The sequence below is a fragment of the Lathyrus oleraceus genome, chromosome 6, assembly GCF_024323335.1.
Source record: "Lathyrus oleraceus cultivar Zhongwan6 chromosome 6, CAAS_Psat_ZW6_1.0, whole genome shotgun sequence".
NCBI lineage: Eukaryota > Viridiplantae > Streptophyta > Magnoliopsida > Fabales > Fabaceae > Lathyrus > Lathyrus oleraceus.
The window spans coordinates 211,759,884-211,777,020 of NC_066584.1; the positions used below are offsets into that span (position 1 = coordinate 211,759,884).

A 17,137-nucleotide genomic window follows, 5' to 3' on the forward strand; every position below is an offset into this window, starting at 1 on the left:
CATCCTGGTGCTACTAAAATGTATCAAGACTTGAGAAAGATGTTTTGGTGGCAAGGTATGAAGGAGGATGTAGCGGAATTTGTGTATTCATGTTTGACTTGTCAAAAGTCAAAGATTGAACATCAAAAGCCATTTGATTTGATGCAACCGTTATCTATTCCCGAGTGGAAGTGGGATAGTATCTCTATGGATTTTGTTTCGGGCTTGCCTAGAACATCGAGTAATTGTGAGGCGATTTGGGTCGTTGTGGACAGGTTGACGAAATATGCTCATTTTATTCCGGTGAGGATGGATTATTCGATGGAGAGACTTGCTAAGTTGTACATCGAAAGGATTGTGTGTTTGCATGGTATTCCGTCGAGCATTGTTTCGGATAGAGATTCGAGGTTCACTTCGAGATTTTGGGAAGGTTTGCAAAGTGCTTTGGGTACGAAGTTGCGTTTGAGTTCGGCATATCATCCGCAAACTGATGGTCAAACGGAGAGGACTATTCAGTCACTTGAAGATCTTTTGAGGTCTTGTGTTTTGGAACAAGGAGGAAATTGGGATAGTTTCTTGCCTTTGATCGAGTTTACGTATAACAACAGTTTCCATTCGAGTATTGGAATGGCACCTTTTGAGGCTCTTTATGGTAGAAGGTGTAGAACTTCTTTGTGTTGGTACGAATCGGGAGAGAGTGTTGTGGTTGGACCCGAGTTGATTCAAGAGACTACGGATAAGATTAAGATTATTCAAGAGAAGATGAAGGCTTCTCAGAGTCGTCAAAAGAGTTATCATGATAAGAGGAGGAAAGCTCTTGAGTTTGAGAAAGATGAGCATGTGTTTCTTCGAGTTACGCCAATAACGGGTGTTGGTAGAGCTTTGAAGTCGCGTAAGTTGACGTCGCGTAAGTTGGTCCTTATCAGATTTCCGAGAGGGTAGGTGAAGTGGCATATCGGATTGCATTACCACCATCACTTTCTAATCTTCATGATGTGTTCCATGTGTCTCAATTGAGGAAGTATATTGTAGATCCATCGCATGTTGTTCCATTAGATGATGTTCAAGTGAGGGATAATTTGACGGTCGATACATCACCTGTGCGAATTGAGGATCGAGGAGTGAAGAAGCTTTGTGGTAAGGAGATTGCTTTGGTGAAAGTGATATGGGGCCGAGTCTCCAATGGTAATATTACTTGGGAACTCGAGGATAAGATGAAGGAATCGTATTCGGAGTTGTTCGTTTGAGGTATTTTCGAGGCCGAAAATCTTTTAAGTGGGGGAGAGTTGTAACAACCCAATTTTAGTATTTAATTATTATATTATTATTATTATATTTTATTTTATTTATTTAGAGTGTTAATTAATTAATTGGTTGTTAGGTAGTATAAAAATTGATTATATTAATTAATTGGTGTGTTAATTAATTATTTAGTGATATGAGATATAATGAATAATTGAATTAATTAACTTGGTGTGCATATTGAGTTGGTTTAATTTATTTGAATTAAATAGAGATATTATAATACTAGGTATTATTGGGCCTATTAATTAAATTAGAGGTATCATTCCTTAAGCCCAAATATAATACTAGTATATAAGAGGTGAGGAGAGTGAGGAGTAGGATTAGTTTGATCATTTGACGGCAACAGAGAAAGAAAAGAGGAAAAGTAAGGAGAAGAGGCGAAGAACAAGAGAGAAGCTAGGGTTTCCAGAAAATTGAAGAGGTAAGGGGGGAATCCTTATTATTATGGGTTAGTATGATTGGGTCAATGGGTAGAAGTATGTTTAGGTTAAAAAACCCTAATTTTGTATGGAATTGTTAGGTTTTGATGAGTATTCTTGATTTGTGATGAATTGATTGTGTTAAAACTGAAAATTAATGTTATATACTGAGATTATTGTATGAGTTATAATTTTCTGAGCGTTTGACTTTTTACGGAATCGAAATCGGAGGTCCGAAAGTCCTCCAACGATGAAAAACGCAGAAAATTTTGATTCTGTTTTACGTTAACCGGTTACCCACCGAGCGTTAACCGGTTACTTGCTTAAAAATCTACGCAGGAAATTGATTCTGTTTTATGTTAATCGGTTACTCACCGAGCGTTAACCGGTTACTTGCTTAAAAACCTGCGCAGGAAATTGATTCTGTTTTATGTTAACCGGTTACCCACCGAGCGTTAACCGGTTACTTGCTGTGAAAAATGAAAATTTGAGATTTTAAAAGTTGTATTCAATTTGGAATGAAATCTAAGTGTGCGTATTTGATAATTAGCCTATATTTGTGAATGATATATTGTTATGAATGTGTATATGTACCATTGGTGGATAATTCATAGAGTTGAATTATGGTGATATGTGGAAGGTTAAGATGGTAGAGATGATCTTAATTGCATATGTGTTGGTATTTGTACATTCATTCATGGCATGGTCGGCTTCATGGTGGAAGCGGTGAAACTGTGGGTTCACATAGACGTTGATCCTTAATTGGAAATAGGCGTAGCAGACGTTGATCCTTAATTGGAAATAGACGTAGTGGCTTGGATTCTAGATATTGAATCGGAAAACAGTGAAACTGTGGGTTCACATAGACGTTGATCCTTAATTGGAAATAGGCGTAGTGGCTTTGATCTTGTCCGGATCGGAAGCGTGGCTTGGATTCTAGATATTGAATCGGAAAGCGGTGAAACATTGGGTTCACATTACGGTACCACATGCATAGAGTCACATGTCTTGCATTGAGTCACATTAGAGTTATGTGAAAATTGAATGTATGCGTTGATGTGATTGTGATGTGTGTATGAGATATGGTAATTGAGTTTGATGATGTTTGGATACATAACTTGGCAAAGTATGTGATTATGTGATAATTGTAGTTATTTGTATTTTTGGGAATATAATATCGGATTTGAATATTATACTCCTTGAGTTTTGATGTATGCTTGAAACTTGTGAAATAAATATTGGTTAGTATTTACATGGTTATACAAGGTGTGGTGAATTCCTTTAATTGTTGATTTAATCATTGTGCTTTATTATACTTCTTCATAATGATTTGAATTCTCACCCTTCTGTTGGAATGATGCTTTACATGGCATCGTGCAGATACTCAAGAGTAGTATTGCTGAAGTAGGTGGACGGTAGCTCACTCGAGATTAGCTGGAGAGCTTCGGTGCTTTGTTTTAGAGACTAAGTAGTGAGTCAATGCTCTAGTCATGTAACGCGGGGTAGATTAGTAGTATTGAACTCGTATCCTATTTGGATAAGTATTATATTATTTCTTTTGAACATGCTTATTTGCAATTGCTGTTTGAGAGGCCATAGTGCCAACGATTCTGAATATGGTTTTATTTTACCTTGAGGAGATTATTGAGAGATGATCATGGTATGGGACATGGATCATTTTATGAAATGCATGAGTATTCATTATTTTCCGCTGCGAACGCATATTCTTGAATATTCATGATAATTGAAATGTGTTATTTTAAATGACCAGGTGTATTGTGTATTGATGATGAATGATGTTTGGTTTTTGAAAGCTTTTAGTTTTTTAAAACGTCGATGTGACGCCCTTTTGTTTATATGCGTGCTTATTTACTCTGATTATATGTTAAGTATTTTGGGGTAGAAAAAGGGGTGTTACAAAGAGGATCATAAAACTGCACTAGCACACTCAGAAGTCCTTCAACCACATCAACAGATAAGATGGACAAAAGCTTCCCATGACGTTGTTTGAAGTCCAAGGGATCTAATACAAAATATGCTAGCTTCCTTAACTCTTTCAAGTCAGGACATCTGAAACTGTACTTCTTAGTGTTCCTTCGTCCACAATCCATGGTCTGAAAATATTTGCAAATGATACCTTAGTTCCTTGAAATTTTCGTGTGATGAATGTTATGATGCGCATGAATGCATGAATGCAACAATCACAAATAAGGGATCACACACAAGGCAAATAAAGGTCAAGGGATGAATCAAGTCATTGTCAAGATCAATCATCCATTTTGGTGGATTATGGTTTACACCTTATCAACACCCAAGTTCCATTGATATTGACAAGACTTGATTGGATCAACCAAGAATCATGGGTTTAATGCAAATCATGAGCATGGAGTATGGGTAAGAACCATCCCAAAGGAGTCAACTAAGGATAAATAACATGTAGATCGTTCTAAAAAGTTCCTAGAGTCTTAATTCCATATATTGGATATTACAGGTTAAGATGACTGACTCATCGACCCATAATATTCTCAAGAGAAACTCGTCTGAGTGTAGTATCGCGTAACAACTGTTATCAAGTCTACACTTGAACATTTTCTGCACTACATCCTAAATAGGCCAAGAGGGGGTAAATGTTCTACGGTCCTCAGCTTCTCATACCCAAATTAGAGATAGTAATGCCTAACCACAAATACTTGTGTGACATTTCCAAATCCAAAAGAGTCTTCACTGAGCAGATGGATCTCAAGTCAACTTGTTAAGGACTACTCCACACAAGTCGAACATGACTATACCATCCTCCTATCTTAATTGCACTCAAGTTCGGGTTAGAACTTATCTCACCACTCAGAGATCACCAAACACAACAAGCAAATTATATCACACATACATATATACAAACATCACATATATACAAATATATACACACAAAAAGTAGGCTAAACCCACTGGAGACTACTCCCCAGCAGAGTCGCCACTTAATTTCTGTAGCAATAAATTCATGATCATCAAGCTATGGATAATCTAGAGATCAAATAACAAAAGTCGCCACCGCGCTTTTATTGTTTCCAAGGGAAAAGGGAAAAAGTACGAACGAAACCCAAAAGTAAGAAGTTTTCAAATCAAAACTAATAAAATGTCAGAGATTACAGGTAAGGGGGTTGGTTACACAAAGGGAAGGTGTTAGCACCCAAAGTGTCCCAGGTACTCCTAGGGAGCCCTTTTTATGTGCATATGTATTTTGTACAAAGTGATGTTCACAAACAAATAGAATGGGGGGATGAGAAAAGAATTCATTAATTATATTTTTGTGTTTGCAAAGACCTTTGGTCTTGTGCCTACGTACCAACATAAAAATGAGGGATCAAAACCTCGTAGTTCGTGATACAAATTTCAAAGTGGATGCATTGCTTTTAACAAAAAAATTAGGTTTGAAAGGCACAAAGGCCTAAAAATGGTTTGAATGAGTTAGTTCTTTTTGGCTTTTTGAAAGTTTAAGTCAAGTATAGTTAAGTCTATTTACAAGTTTGATTTAGAAAAGAAGTTTGAAAATGCGATGGCATAAGGCCAAAGTTTCTATCTTTTTGCAAAGTGGTCAAAGTTTAGAACAAAATAAGTTCAATCAAAGAAGATTTTGAAAAAGGAGGGAGATATTTTAAAAATTAAAGAAATGGGGAGAAGATGAAGAGACTAATCCTATGTATAAAATTAAAAGTTTAGAGTTGAAAAGATCTGACCAAGTGGGTAGCAATCCAATAGACAAGAATGTTAATAGAAACTCAGAACTCCCTTGGACTTTTTAGAATCCAACAACACACAAATGCACATTTATATCAATCTTGAAGAGCAAAGCATCAAATAAAGATGGCCACAACCGAGCTTATCCATTCCATGATCTTCTTCAAAATAGCCCTTGTAACAGATGAATTCCATAAGTCACAGGTTCAAAATAACAGCTTCACAATGATCATGTTGCAGATGAACTTAGAGAGATCTTGAATGATGTATCAGATGAAGTTTCAAATTGCAAGCACTTGGTTTCTCAATAAATTGGCATTGGCCAAGTCCCTTAGCATAGGAATGTTGCCTAAATTCTAAGTCCATTTGTCCAAGATCAAGCCAACAGTCCACACAAAAGTTTTTTAGGTTTTTTTGTTGTTGTTGTTATGTACATTAATGGTCAAAGACCACACAAACAAACAAAGTATACACAAACAAAATATATCACACAATATGGTCCAAATGGACAAAGTGAAAATTGCATTAACATAAACAATTAGAATGGTATGAACAATGGAAAATGTATAAAAGCTAAAATGAAATGGCATTAAAGTATAGGGCTTGAAATTAAAAGTTAGTAGTTAATAGGTTAGAAGTTAGTATTGTTTTGTTTTTGCTTTTCATTCTTAGACATTCTATGGAGAACACTCAACCCACTTATCACAAGCATGAATCCTTGAACCAAGACATATTCCAAAGGAAAGAAAAAAGGCCAAGTTTCCACACAATACCATGAAAGAGGGTAGACTTACAATCTCACTAACTAGAATGCTATGCCTTTTATGTCACAAATTTAGCGTTATGTTAAGCAATCGTAATTGGACTTATATAGAAGTCACAACTATTTGAGGTTGGGCAATAAATTTTTGGTGTTAATGCATGCTAGAGACATAGTATTATGAACAATGCTCATGAAACATACCACACACAAAAATAATATGCAAAAGGTGTGGCCTAATCTCATCTATACTCATGTTAATTTTTCAATCAACTAGCTTTAGGATTTTGAGATATCATGGGCCAAATGAGATGAATGCATAAAGAAAGGGAATGAGATGAAGAGGGAGGGGAATAGATGAAATCTCAAATTGATCAAAGGAGGACTTTTACCAAATTAATATCATTCATTCATTTTGGGAGATGGAATGTACATTCCATCAATCCCCTAAATCCAATGATATTAATTTGACAAAGTTAAATCAACCTTGACCAAGGCCCAACAACAAGAGTCAAACACCAACAAGTCATCACAATTGGTCAACAAAATTATTTGGAATTTATTCAAATTAAAAATACTAAAATAATACTTTTAAATTAAATATGGTTTGTCAAATTCCTAAAACCTCATCAAAACACCAAATAAATGGCCATGAGATTTATCATAGCTCAAACAAGGTAAAAGGACCTTGGAGAAAAAAAATCAGAATTTTAAAAGACTTAAAAGTATTTTTAAACAATTAAAAACAAATGAAAAATCAATTAAATCATGAAAAATATTAATACTGATCCAAAAAATAATTTTAATTCAGAATATGAAAGAGGAAAATATTTGAAATTTTTTGGTGAAACTCTCATATTTTTTGGATCAATATTAAAATTAATATGAATTAATAAAAATCAAAGGAATAAAAATTAAAATCAAAAAATCAAAAAAAACATGGACCACTTGATCTGCATCATTAATTGAGGTGGCAGATCAAGTGGTGAGAAACTCGCGTTCCATGGTACACGCTAGTCAGCGCGCCACACACTTGGTCATTACGAGCAACGTCCCTGATTAAAACATTTTGAATCAATCCAATGGCTCTGGACAGTGCCACATCATTGCCGGAGCAAAGCGTCGGTCATCTTCTCATGCGACCTTGGTCGAACTGGTCCATTCGTCACCACATCAAAAATGAAAAAAATGAGGACATGATCTGAAAGGAAAAATGGTGTAGATCACGAATATCACCTCAATTTTAACTAACTCCTCACATATAGAAAGATATGAGGAGTTGAATTTTGAGGTATGTCAACTGAGTTGCTTCGATTTGACCTCTAAGTAACTCAATTTTCTTGCCTACATTAGTAGGACTTCAAACAACCAAAGAATCAAGAGAATTAAGCAAGATTGAGAGAGAATCGAAGAGATGAAATTTTCTGGAAAATACCTTCAATGTAGGTTTGGATTCAACTGTTCTTGCCTTGGCTCGTGCTTGATCTCACTCATAATGCTTGTAGAAGTAGAATGAAATGCACAAAAGGTCTTGGATCCCTGGAGTTTTGAATCTCAAAACAGTGAGATTCAAACTCAATTTCAAGATGAAATTCTCAGGATTATCCTCTCAAATGGAAGGGTTAGGGGTTTAGGATCAAAGTTGGCGCGAATGTGTGTTGAATTCTGATGCTAGAGGTCTCTATTTATAGTTGTAGCTTATGATATTTGCACCTTCCAAATCACTTTCCAAAATTGGCAATTGATGATGCATGGGTGCATGGGCGTGTACATGCTCATGAGATCATTGCTTTAGGTCCACAAATGAGTGTAAGAGAGTCTGAAATCAACTTGGATTGCAAGGCAAGTGTGTGTGAAGATTTGAAGTTTGATATTTGCCAAATGATGATACCACGTTCATGCCATGCGCAGCCCTAGCAATTCTTGTCCAAAATGGATGAACTTGGACTTTTTGGAGAGGTTAGATCAAGAGGAACAACTTTCATGTTCAACACTTTTCCAATAGAAGCTTTTATCATGATGAATTTTGAGGTGGAAGTTTGGAAATTTCAACATGTTGAAAATTTTTCTAAGTGTCAAGTCATATATCTCAATATTCCACCTTGCTTAATTTTTTATGTGAGCTTCAAATGAGAAAAGTGTCTTCATCAAAGTTGTATCTCTTTAAAAGACCTTCAAAATTGTCACCAATTTCATGTCATTTGGATTCTAAATTATAGAGTTATGTATTTTTGAAGTTTGAAAAAATCACTTGTTTAATGGTATAGGTCAAGAGTGACCTATAATGTAGCCTCATATCACATGCTCAACAAAGTTGAATTAGCTCTCACTCTAAACATCAAAGTTGAAGTAAACATCTTGAATTTGATTGTGAAACTTGGAAATCTTTCATCTCATAAAAATTTGAGCAAGTTATGGCATTGGGAAGTTGACATTCAAATTAGGGTTTAGACAAAATGACCTATAATGTTTCAACATAGAAAATGATTTTACAAGCAAAACTAGCTCTAAGTCTCAACATTAAAGTTGTTTGGAATGTCATTTAGAGTAAGTTTTCTCTTGTGATCATTTTCATATAATTAAAATTGTAGGAGATAGGGTCTAGGGAGACCCAGTTTTGATCAGATGAATTCATCTGGCCAACCACCATCAACCAACTTGTTAACCTTCAATTCTCTTAACTATCTTGGATCATGATGGATCATATATGCATAAGATGATGAATTTTGAAGTGTCCCTTGGGAAATTTGATCAATTGGTGAGATAGCTTGTTGGGGAAGTTACTCAAGATACCTAGTCAAACTAGGGTTTCCAAGGCAAATCACCCTCAAACTCTTGAAGAAAACTTGATCAATATAACATGTAGTAATCAATGGGACTCATATATGATGCTCATAACCATTCTTGTATCAATTCATGGTTGTGCTCTTTGACATGAGGGTCTCAAACCCTAGATATTAACTTGATAGATCAATGGAGATCATGCCCTACCTACAAAAGAGTTAGGCAAATGCAAAGGCATATTTTTGGTATTTTGGTTAGTAAAATGATAAAATACAAGTATGATACAATCACAGAGTGCTTGATGATTTCTCCCAAAAAAAACCAATGAAGGAGGGGTAAGGAGGATGTCAAGGTATGATCCCAATGCTAATGCTTATGATGAAACTGCATGAGGGATCTTAGGGCCAAAATTGGGGTCTTACAGTAACAGACCCATGTAATTACTTCTTCTGAACCATAATTGAGTACAAACATTGGAGAAGTCATGTTGGAAAGTTATGCATTGGTGTATGGAAGTTGCAAGTTGAATCATGCCAAATGATCATCAATGTTCAAGCCATGCGCAAGTCACTCATATCTTGTCCAAGTGGGATGAAATTAGACTTTTTGGAAAGGTTAGATCAAGAGGAACAACTTTCATGTTTAACACTTTTTCATTTGAAGCTTGGATCATGAATAAGTTTGAGGTGGAAGTTGGGGAAATCAAACATGTCAAAAAAAATTCTAAGTGTCAAGCCATATGTTCACTTATTCCATCTTGGCTAACTTTTTATGTGAGCTTCAAATGAGAAAAGTTCCTTCATCAAAGTTATAGATCTCTCAAAGTCCTTCAAAATGGTCACAAATTTGACCTCATTTGGATTTAATATGGAGTAGTTATGCATTTTTGAAGTTGAAGAAAATCACTTGTTCAATGACATTAGTCCAAAATGACCTATAATGTAACCTCATATCACATGCACATAAAAGTTGAATCTGCTCTTACTCTAAACATCAAAGTAGAAGTGGACATATTGAATTTGATTGTGCAACTTGGAAATATTTCATCTCATAAAAATTGAGCAAGTTATGATCTTGGGAAGTTGACCTCCAAATTAGGGTTTAGACAAAATGACATATAATCTTTCACTATAAAAAATGAGTTTCCAAGCAAAACTAGCTCTATAACTCAACATGAAAGTTGTTTGTAATGTCATGTAGAGTAACTTTTCTCTTGTAATCATTTTCATATGACAAATATTGTATGAGATAGGGTCTAGGGAACCCCAATTTTGATCAGATGAATTCCTCTGGTCAACCACCATCAACCAACTTGCTAACTTGCAATTCTCTTGACTTTTGGGACTCAGGGAAGATCATATATGCATAAGATGATGAAATTTGAAGTATCCCTTGAAATATTTGATCAATTGGTGAAGAAGCTTGTTGAAGAAGTTACACAAGATATCCAGATGAATTAGGATTTCCAAGGCAAATCAACTCCAAACTCTTGATGAATTCTTGATCAAAATAACATGTGAAGATCATGGGGACTCATATATGAGCCATAGTAAACCAATATTTGATTGAGCTCCTTGCATTGAGGGTCTTAAACCCTAGATGTGAGCTTGATAGATCAAAGGTGAGCACATGCCCTACCTACAAAAGAGTTAGTTTATACAAAGACATATTTTTGGTATCTTGGTTAGTAAAGATGATAAAATACAAAGTATGATACAATCAAATGTGTTTGGTGATCTCTCCCAATGCAAATCCAATGAATGAGGGGTAAGAAGGATGTCAATGTGTGATTCCACTGCTAATGCATATGATGAGATAGCATGAGGGATCTTAGGATCTTACACATTCGTAATGACAAAGTTTAAGATTTTAGAATATTGTGTATTTAAATATGATCCCTTTGTGAGGCTCTATAATATCTTCTTGGGGACACTTGTATCGTAGGACAGGTTCATATAAAGTGTCTCATCCAACAGATGGCGAAAGGCCGCTTAATTAAGATCCAATGTGTCTCTTATATGTAGGTTGTAGTCACCTTCTAGTTTGCCTTGTTTCGTGAAACTTGGGTGGCCATTTCATAAAATTTTGGAATACACTTTCATCCATTCTCCCTATCTTTACCGGGGCGTTAATGTTCTAAACCAGCAAAATCAACATCAATAAATCATTTTTCCTGCTGTTTATTGTTAGACATTATTGATACACATTTTTCAAAAATTTCCGGCGACATTATTGAGGTCATCTAATGATTTCCACAAAAATAACCAGTCCCATATAGCTTGCCTTTTATTACTCCTCTTCACTACCAAAGAAGCAAGGCAAGCGTGATTTAAACATGAAAGGCAAAGTACACAAAAATACTTAAACTCCTGGTTCTAGCAAATGAAAACTCTAAGTATTATAGTGACAAAATAAAATACAATATATATAGATTAGGATTTTCTCAAAAATATAGACACAAGTTCATATGAAAAAAGAGTAATATCACTATAAATACAAACATTTTGAACAAATCAAATGTGCCATGTTAACCCACCCCATCATTTATAAATTTGCATGAACTTATGTATTGTCTTCTCTAAATATATTGTTCCCATCAAGTGTCTATTATAAATAATGTAAGAGGCAAACAAAAATCTGATTTCTTAAGTTATAAAACCAGCAAAGTCAGACATATTTAGCATCATCAAAAATACAGAATTCGATTTGACAAACAAAAAGAGAGCAATACAAACAACAAATAGCCTATTTAAGTTCATCGTTTTAAGAATCTTGCAATTTCAAGCTCTCCAGCTGTTCCAGCGCTTTAACCTGAGGTCAAGAAATGAAATAACAACAATTTAGTCATGAGTCACATTTTCACATATATCAGCACAACTTTAAAGTGTGTTCCCCCATAAAGCGCGCAATAAATCCAACCATTTTCAGAAAGAAAAAAAAAGTTTCCTGGATAACTATTCAACTAGCCTAAATTCAAATTTGGTAAACAAATACGGGGAAGCATAACTTAAAATCTTTTGGTTAACAGTTAAATCTTAGAAGAGAAAGTGGTTGTGTTTGTGCCACCGTATTAGTTTCTGCTATGAGAATAGGAGCCATCAAACCTCGTTTAACTACACTTTAAAAAGATGTGGCAGCATTTTGTATCAATCGTCATAAAATTAACTTTATTTGCAGGGCCCTTTTGGTAAAGCCGTTCATTATACCATGATTCATCTCTAAAATTTCTACATGTTCTTAATTTTATAATCTCTTCTATATAAATATAGAATGCCTATTTTGGATTTAAGGCAAAATATTAAGATGAACCTTACATTTCACCACAAGTGTACCCGAAAAAATTCACTCGTCTAATTTGAGTATATGCAGAACTTCATTCAAGTTACTCTATGACCAAACATTTATAAATCCGCCTTTCAGAGACACTTATTCCAATTGCACTCTAAGCTTTTACAAATTAATCAATATATAATTTATGGATTGAAAGAAAAACAGGCAATACTAACTTGCTCTAATTTCAAATCAGCATTCTTGAGTGATCGCAGAAGATGTATTATACGGTATTGAAGTTTTTCGTTTTCTGCAGCAAGCACCTGAGCCTGAAAATCAAATCATTGTTAAAAGGATACAACCCATTACAATAAATTAAATGATGTATGCAAGTTGTAAATAAGTAACACCTCTCGTCTTTGTAAAAGTAACTCAGCGTTTGCAGCTTCTAACTTTGACTGAAGATCATTAACCATTTTCAACTGTTCCTCATTCCCAGTATCTACAACAATTTAACAGAAATGTAATTTAGGCTCATAATATCAGGAACCTTTGTGTTGTGTACTAAACACGTACCCTTTTTATTATTGATGGCAGCTTCAAGTCTAGATAAGCGTTCCTAAAAATATAAAGTGGTAAGGAATTGGTAAGAAATCCTTCAGTAATTCACTTGTACAAAAAGCTTCAACAAAACTAATAAAAAATCTTCGGTAACTTGCTTATACAGAAAAGCTTTAACAAAACTCATGAAAAATCTTTGGTGTGAAACATGATTTTTTGAACACAGTCTCTTGTATTATTCAAATTCAATTTCATAGTATAAGCTAGGGTTAGTTGATTCATGCAATTTACATTGAAAATGTTGAAGCGAGAAAACATTGATGTGAATTAGGGTAAGGAAAAGAGAATGAAAGCATGCAAGAATGCCATAAATTGATTTCCGTAGCAGCATTAGAAAGAAAGGTTGAATCGGGAATGAAAATGAAAAAAAGAAAACAAGAGTGTATTATTTATTAACCTCAGCTTCAGAAGCTCTGCGATAGAAAGGCTTTAAGGTGAGTTCCAAGTCATTTATTTGAACGGACTCAACCATTCTTCTATTTCTCGATTCGTCTGCTTCTTTTCTCACAACCACAAACCGCCGGTTTACGCTCCTCCTCGCCTCGCCACTTCTAATCAAACCACCCTTTTGAGTTTAGAGGACTTACGCTAAATTGTGAACAAATTATTCTGAATGGCTGAACAAATAATTTGGAGATTGGTACATAATAATTGTTTTTTCTTTTCTTATAATTTTGTTTCAATGTACTGTTGTCAACACATTTTTTTATACCTATTTTATATATATATATATATATATATATATATATATATATATATATATATATATATATATATATATATATATTCAACCAATTCTAATGGGTCCGACTTGTTTCAATTTTGTAAAATTAATACTTAACTTTTTATTAGGGATAATAAACAAACATGTTTGTAAAATTAATATTTAAATTTTTATTAGGGATAATAAACAAACATGTTGGTTTAAATTCGTTCTGCCAAAAATAAATCGGATGGAATGGACAAAGCAAAATGAGGAATTAGAAATCTAGATTAGACACTTCAAAAAAACAGGGGTGGAATGATGCGGGACCGAAGGGTTCTGCCACACCTCTAAAGATTTAAAATGACAAAAATTATGTTTGTCTCATTTAATCTTGCATATGCCAAAAAGCGGGACGAGGCGGGAAAAATAAAGGGACGGGCTAAAAACCTTGGTTCAACTCGCTAAAAAGGCAGACTAAACAGCGCGAGCGCAACTCATTTTCTCACCTTCTAACTTTTATAGTATTTTGTTATGAAAATCAAATATACGAAGAATATTACAACTTTTGGTTATTTTTAGAAAAGACATTTGAGTCAATATAAGTTGATATATTTGGTTTAATATATAGACCGAATACATCAACTTTTGTTGACCCAAACATCTATTATAAAAAGGACCAGATTAAGTATTTTAGAATAGACAATGGACCATCACATCAAAAACTCATTTCAAATCATACAACTCACTATAGTGGACCAGACCACCTTGAAACATCATCAACGAATAGCATGAGGCAAGGGTGAAATCAAAGGCATCAATCGCATAATCGTTCATTGATTATGATTCTCAACCGTAAAGTCAATATCCTAAAAGCCTTGTGAAGGAGCTCTTAAACGAACAAGAAAGGTACACATTATTTTAATCTAAATACCTTTAACTTACTCTTCATTCATTAACTTATAGGTCATAGTGTTTATAGGTACCACCACCCTTTCATAAACCAAAGGAGTTGGTTGCTCGCTCATCATCCTCAGGATCATCTTCTCTATCTAATTCGAACCAATGGCGCACTAGATAAAAGAATTTGGTTCCCTTCATTTAGGAAAATCCTTACCACTTTTTCGATGGATTCCATAAATGAAACATCAATAAGCAGCGTCAATCTCACTGATTGAACAACAACTACCACATCAATACAACTAACGGCTCAAAATTTGAACATCATTCAGACTACAGCGACCAACACATAGCTCGTGATCCAAGACCTACTGTCACTAGTGCAAGATAAAGTTTGAATGATTGTTGATCAGAATCGATGTATTCAATGAATAGAAACCACCCATAATAGATCCCTAACCATCCATTCTTATGAGGATGTCTGAAGATCTCTAAAGTATGTTTGTACTTGCTAAATGTACAACATGGGACAATGCCTTGTGTTGTAGGGTTGTCAGAGGTTTATAAGGTTGTTGTGGTGTTATAGCAAGCACACGCAGAGATGGTGAGAAGCTCTGTATACTAGTGTTTTTTGGGTGAATTGAATATCCCTCTCAACCTCATGGTTGAGGTATTTATAGAAATTTCTTGGGCATGGATCTTAGGCTCCAAGAAAGTAATACCCACTTCCAGAAGCGCGGGAAGTGGGCACTTACCTCCTCTATTATTTTGGAGAACGTGGATTCCCGTTTTTGACTTCTTTTCCCATACTGTTAGGGATATGGACATATCACTACCATGTTTTCGTAGAAAGGCATGTGATCTAAAAAATGGGCGCCATAACAAATGATAGGCACTCATTTCAATAAGTGGGCAGCTAGGAAGCTGATATGGGAGAAATATTATGTCGTCCCTCCTTAGAGAACTTCCTACACAACCTCTTATGGGTCTTTTATGAATCTACCAATACATAGTCCCTCAAGCACAGGGGCTTGGAAAGGGAAAAGTGATTTAGTTCATTTTCCTCTTGTTATTTGAACGAGTCCCTCATATGTACCTAGGGGGAGTCTCTCGAGCATGAGGCGAGTACCTCCAGTGTAGCCTAGGGTAAAGCTACAGGTGTCAATGTGGTAACTCTTCAAATGCCAATTAAGATAAAACCTCGAACTTCAGTTAAGCTAAATTTTCGAACGTCATTTGCACGAACAATATTAAATATGATCAATGATGATTGGGCCTCAAGAAGCGAAATCAACCTTAATTTCTCACATGTGTCAATGACATGAGAGGTTGTTGGAGTGCTTAGTTAGAGGACATTTATTACCCCTATGTTTGCACTTCTAATTCCTATAAAAGGATTTTCGCTTTTCTTATTAACTTTTTTATGAATCTTTTTCTCCCAAGTTTTCATCCATTATCTTTGGGCTCAACAACTGCAAAATACTCATGTTCTCAGCTCTTCAAAATTCAATTTATTAACCTTGTTTACAGGTATGGGTCTACCAGCCTTTTGTTCCCTTTCCTTTAATGGCAATTGTTAAGGCCTTAAAACCTCTAAGAATGGATGTGTAAAGCCTTTATGGATTTAGGCATTTGGAAGTTATAAGAGCACTGGTAGTTTTTGTAGATGTTTAATTGGCTGCATTGTATGGTAAAACACTAGCTGGATTCTAATGTCTTGACTGATGTCATGACATGCTGTGGAGATGTTTGTTTGACTGTATTGTATGTTAGAATATCTAGCTGTACTCTGATGTCTTGGCTGATGTCATGACATTCTGAGTAGTGTACTGCAGGATTAGCTAATACAGGATTTATTGAATGTCAAACTGGATGTTATGACATTCATCCCTGTCAGCAGTTACTGAGGAATAGAACAAGTGATGTTCTACTATAACTCAGTATTTATTATCAGTCTGCTTATCAAGAGGATAACATACCTGATGTAAGTCCCTATGTGTGAATGTCAAATTGGATGCTTTGACATTTATTATTGTACGCTGATACTGAAGCATGGACAAATTGATTTTGTACAGTACAACAAATTGTACAGTCTGTTTTCAGGAAAAACAGACTTAGCATATGGTCCTTGATTTGGATGTCAAACTGAATGTTGTGACATTCATTCCTGACAGCATATGCTATATTGTAGGTTGTTTAGTTTTTCAGTTTCAGCATTTTTCTCAGGCTATTCTTCAGGAATTCAACAGCTGAGAGAAAATCCAGGAAACCAACAACCAAGCTACAATTAATGAACCTAACAAATAGCCTATTTGTTAGTAACCTAGATATGGAATTTAGGGGAACTCGCGTGACCTTAATTTCAGGAAGATACAAGTTCAAGGCCCAAGTGCTACAATATAAAAGGATGGCAATCCTTCATTCAGAACTAGGGATTTTTAGGCGTGAAGATTTAGTGTGTCCATTATACTTCACTGCTGTATTTTTGTGTGTCTTGTATTAGACGTATCTTGTAAGCCAGGCTATTGTCACTGAGATGATTGCATTGGTATAGGGTGTTCATTGAGTTGTAAGTGTTTTGTCACTCTAAGCTTTTAAGCGTGAGTGTTGTGTATCTTGATTAAAGCTGTTAAGCACAATCAAGAGTTGTTTGAAGTGTGACTT

At 35.0% G+C, this 17,137-nt stretch overlaps 1 protein-coding gene across 1 annotated transcript; it reads right to left on the reverse strand.

Annotated features, from left to right (window-relative positions):
• Positions 1-11,598: 11,598 nt before the first annotated feature.
• On the reverse strand, positions 11,599-13,554 carry LOC127096986 (uncharacterized). Its single transcript, XM_051035508.1, has 5 exons — positions 13,268-13,554; positions 12,826-12,868; positions 12,660-12,751; positions 12,486-12,578; positions 11,599-11,790 (listed from the first exon to the last, which is right to left on the reverse strand). The coding sequence occupies exons 1-5, from the start codon at positions 13,340-13,342 to the stop codon at positions 11,743-11,745; spliced, it is 351 nt and encodes a 116-aa protein (XP_050891465.1). The 5' UTR covers positions 13,343-13,554; the 3' UTR covers positions 11,599-11,742.
• Between the last annotated feature and the right edge of the window lie 3,583 nt (positions 13,555-17,137).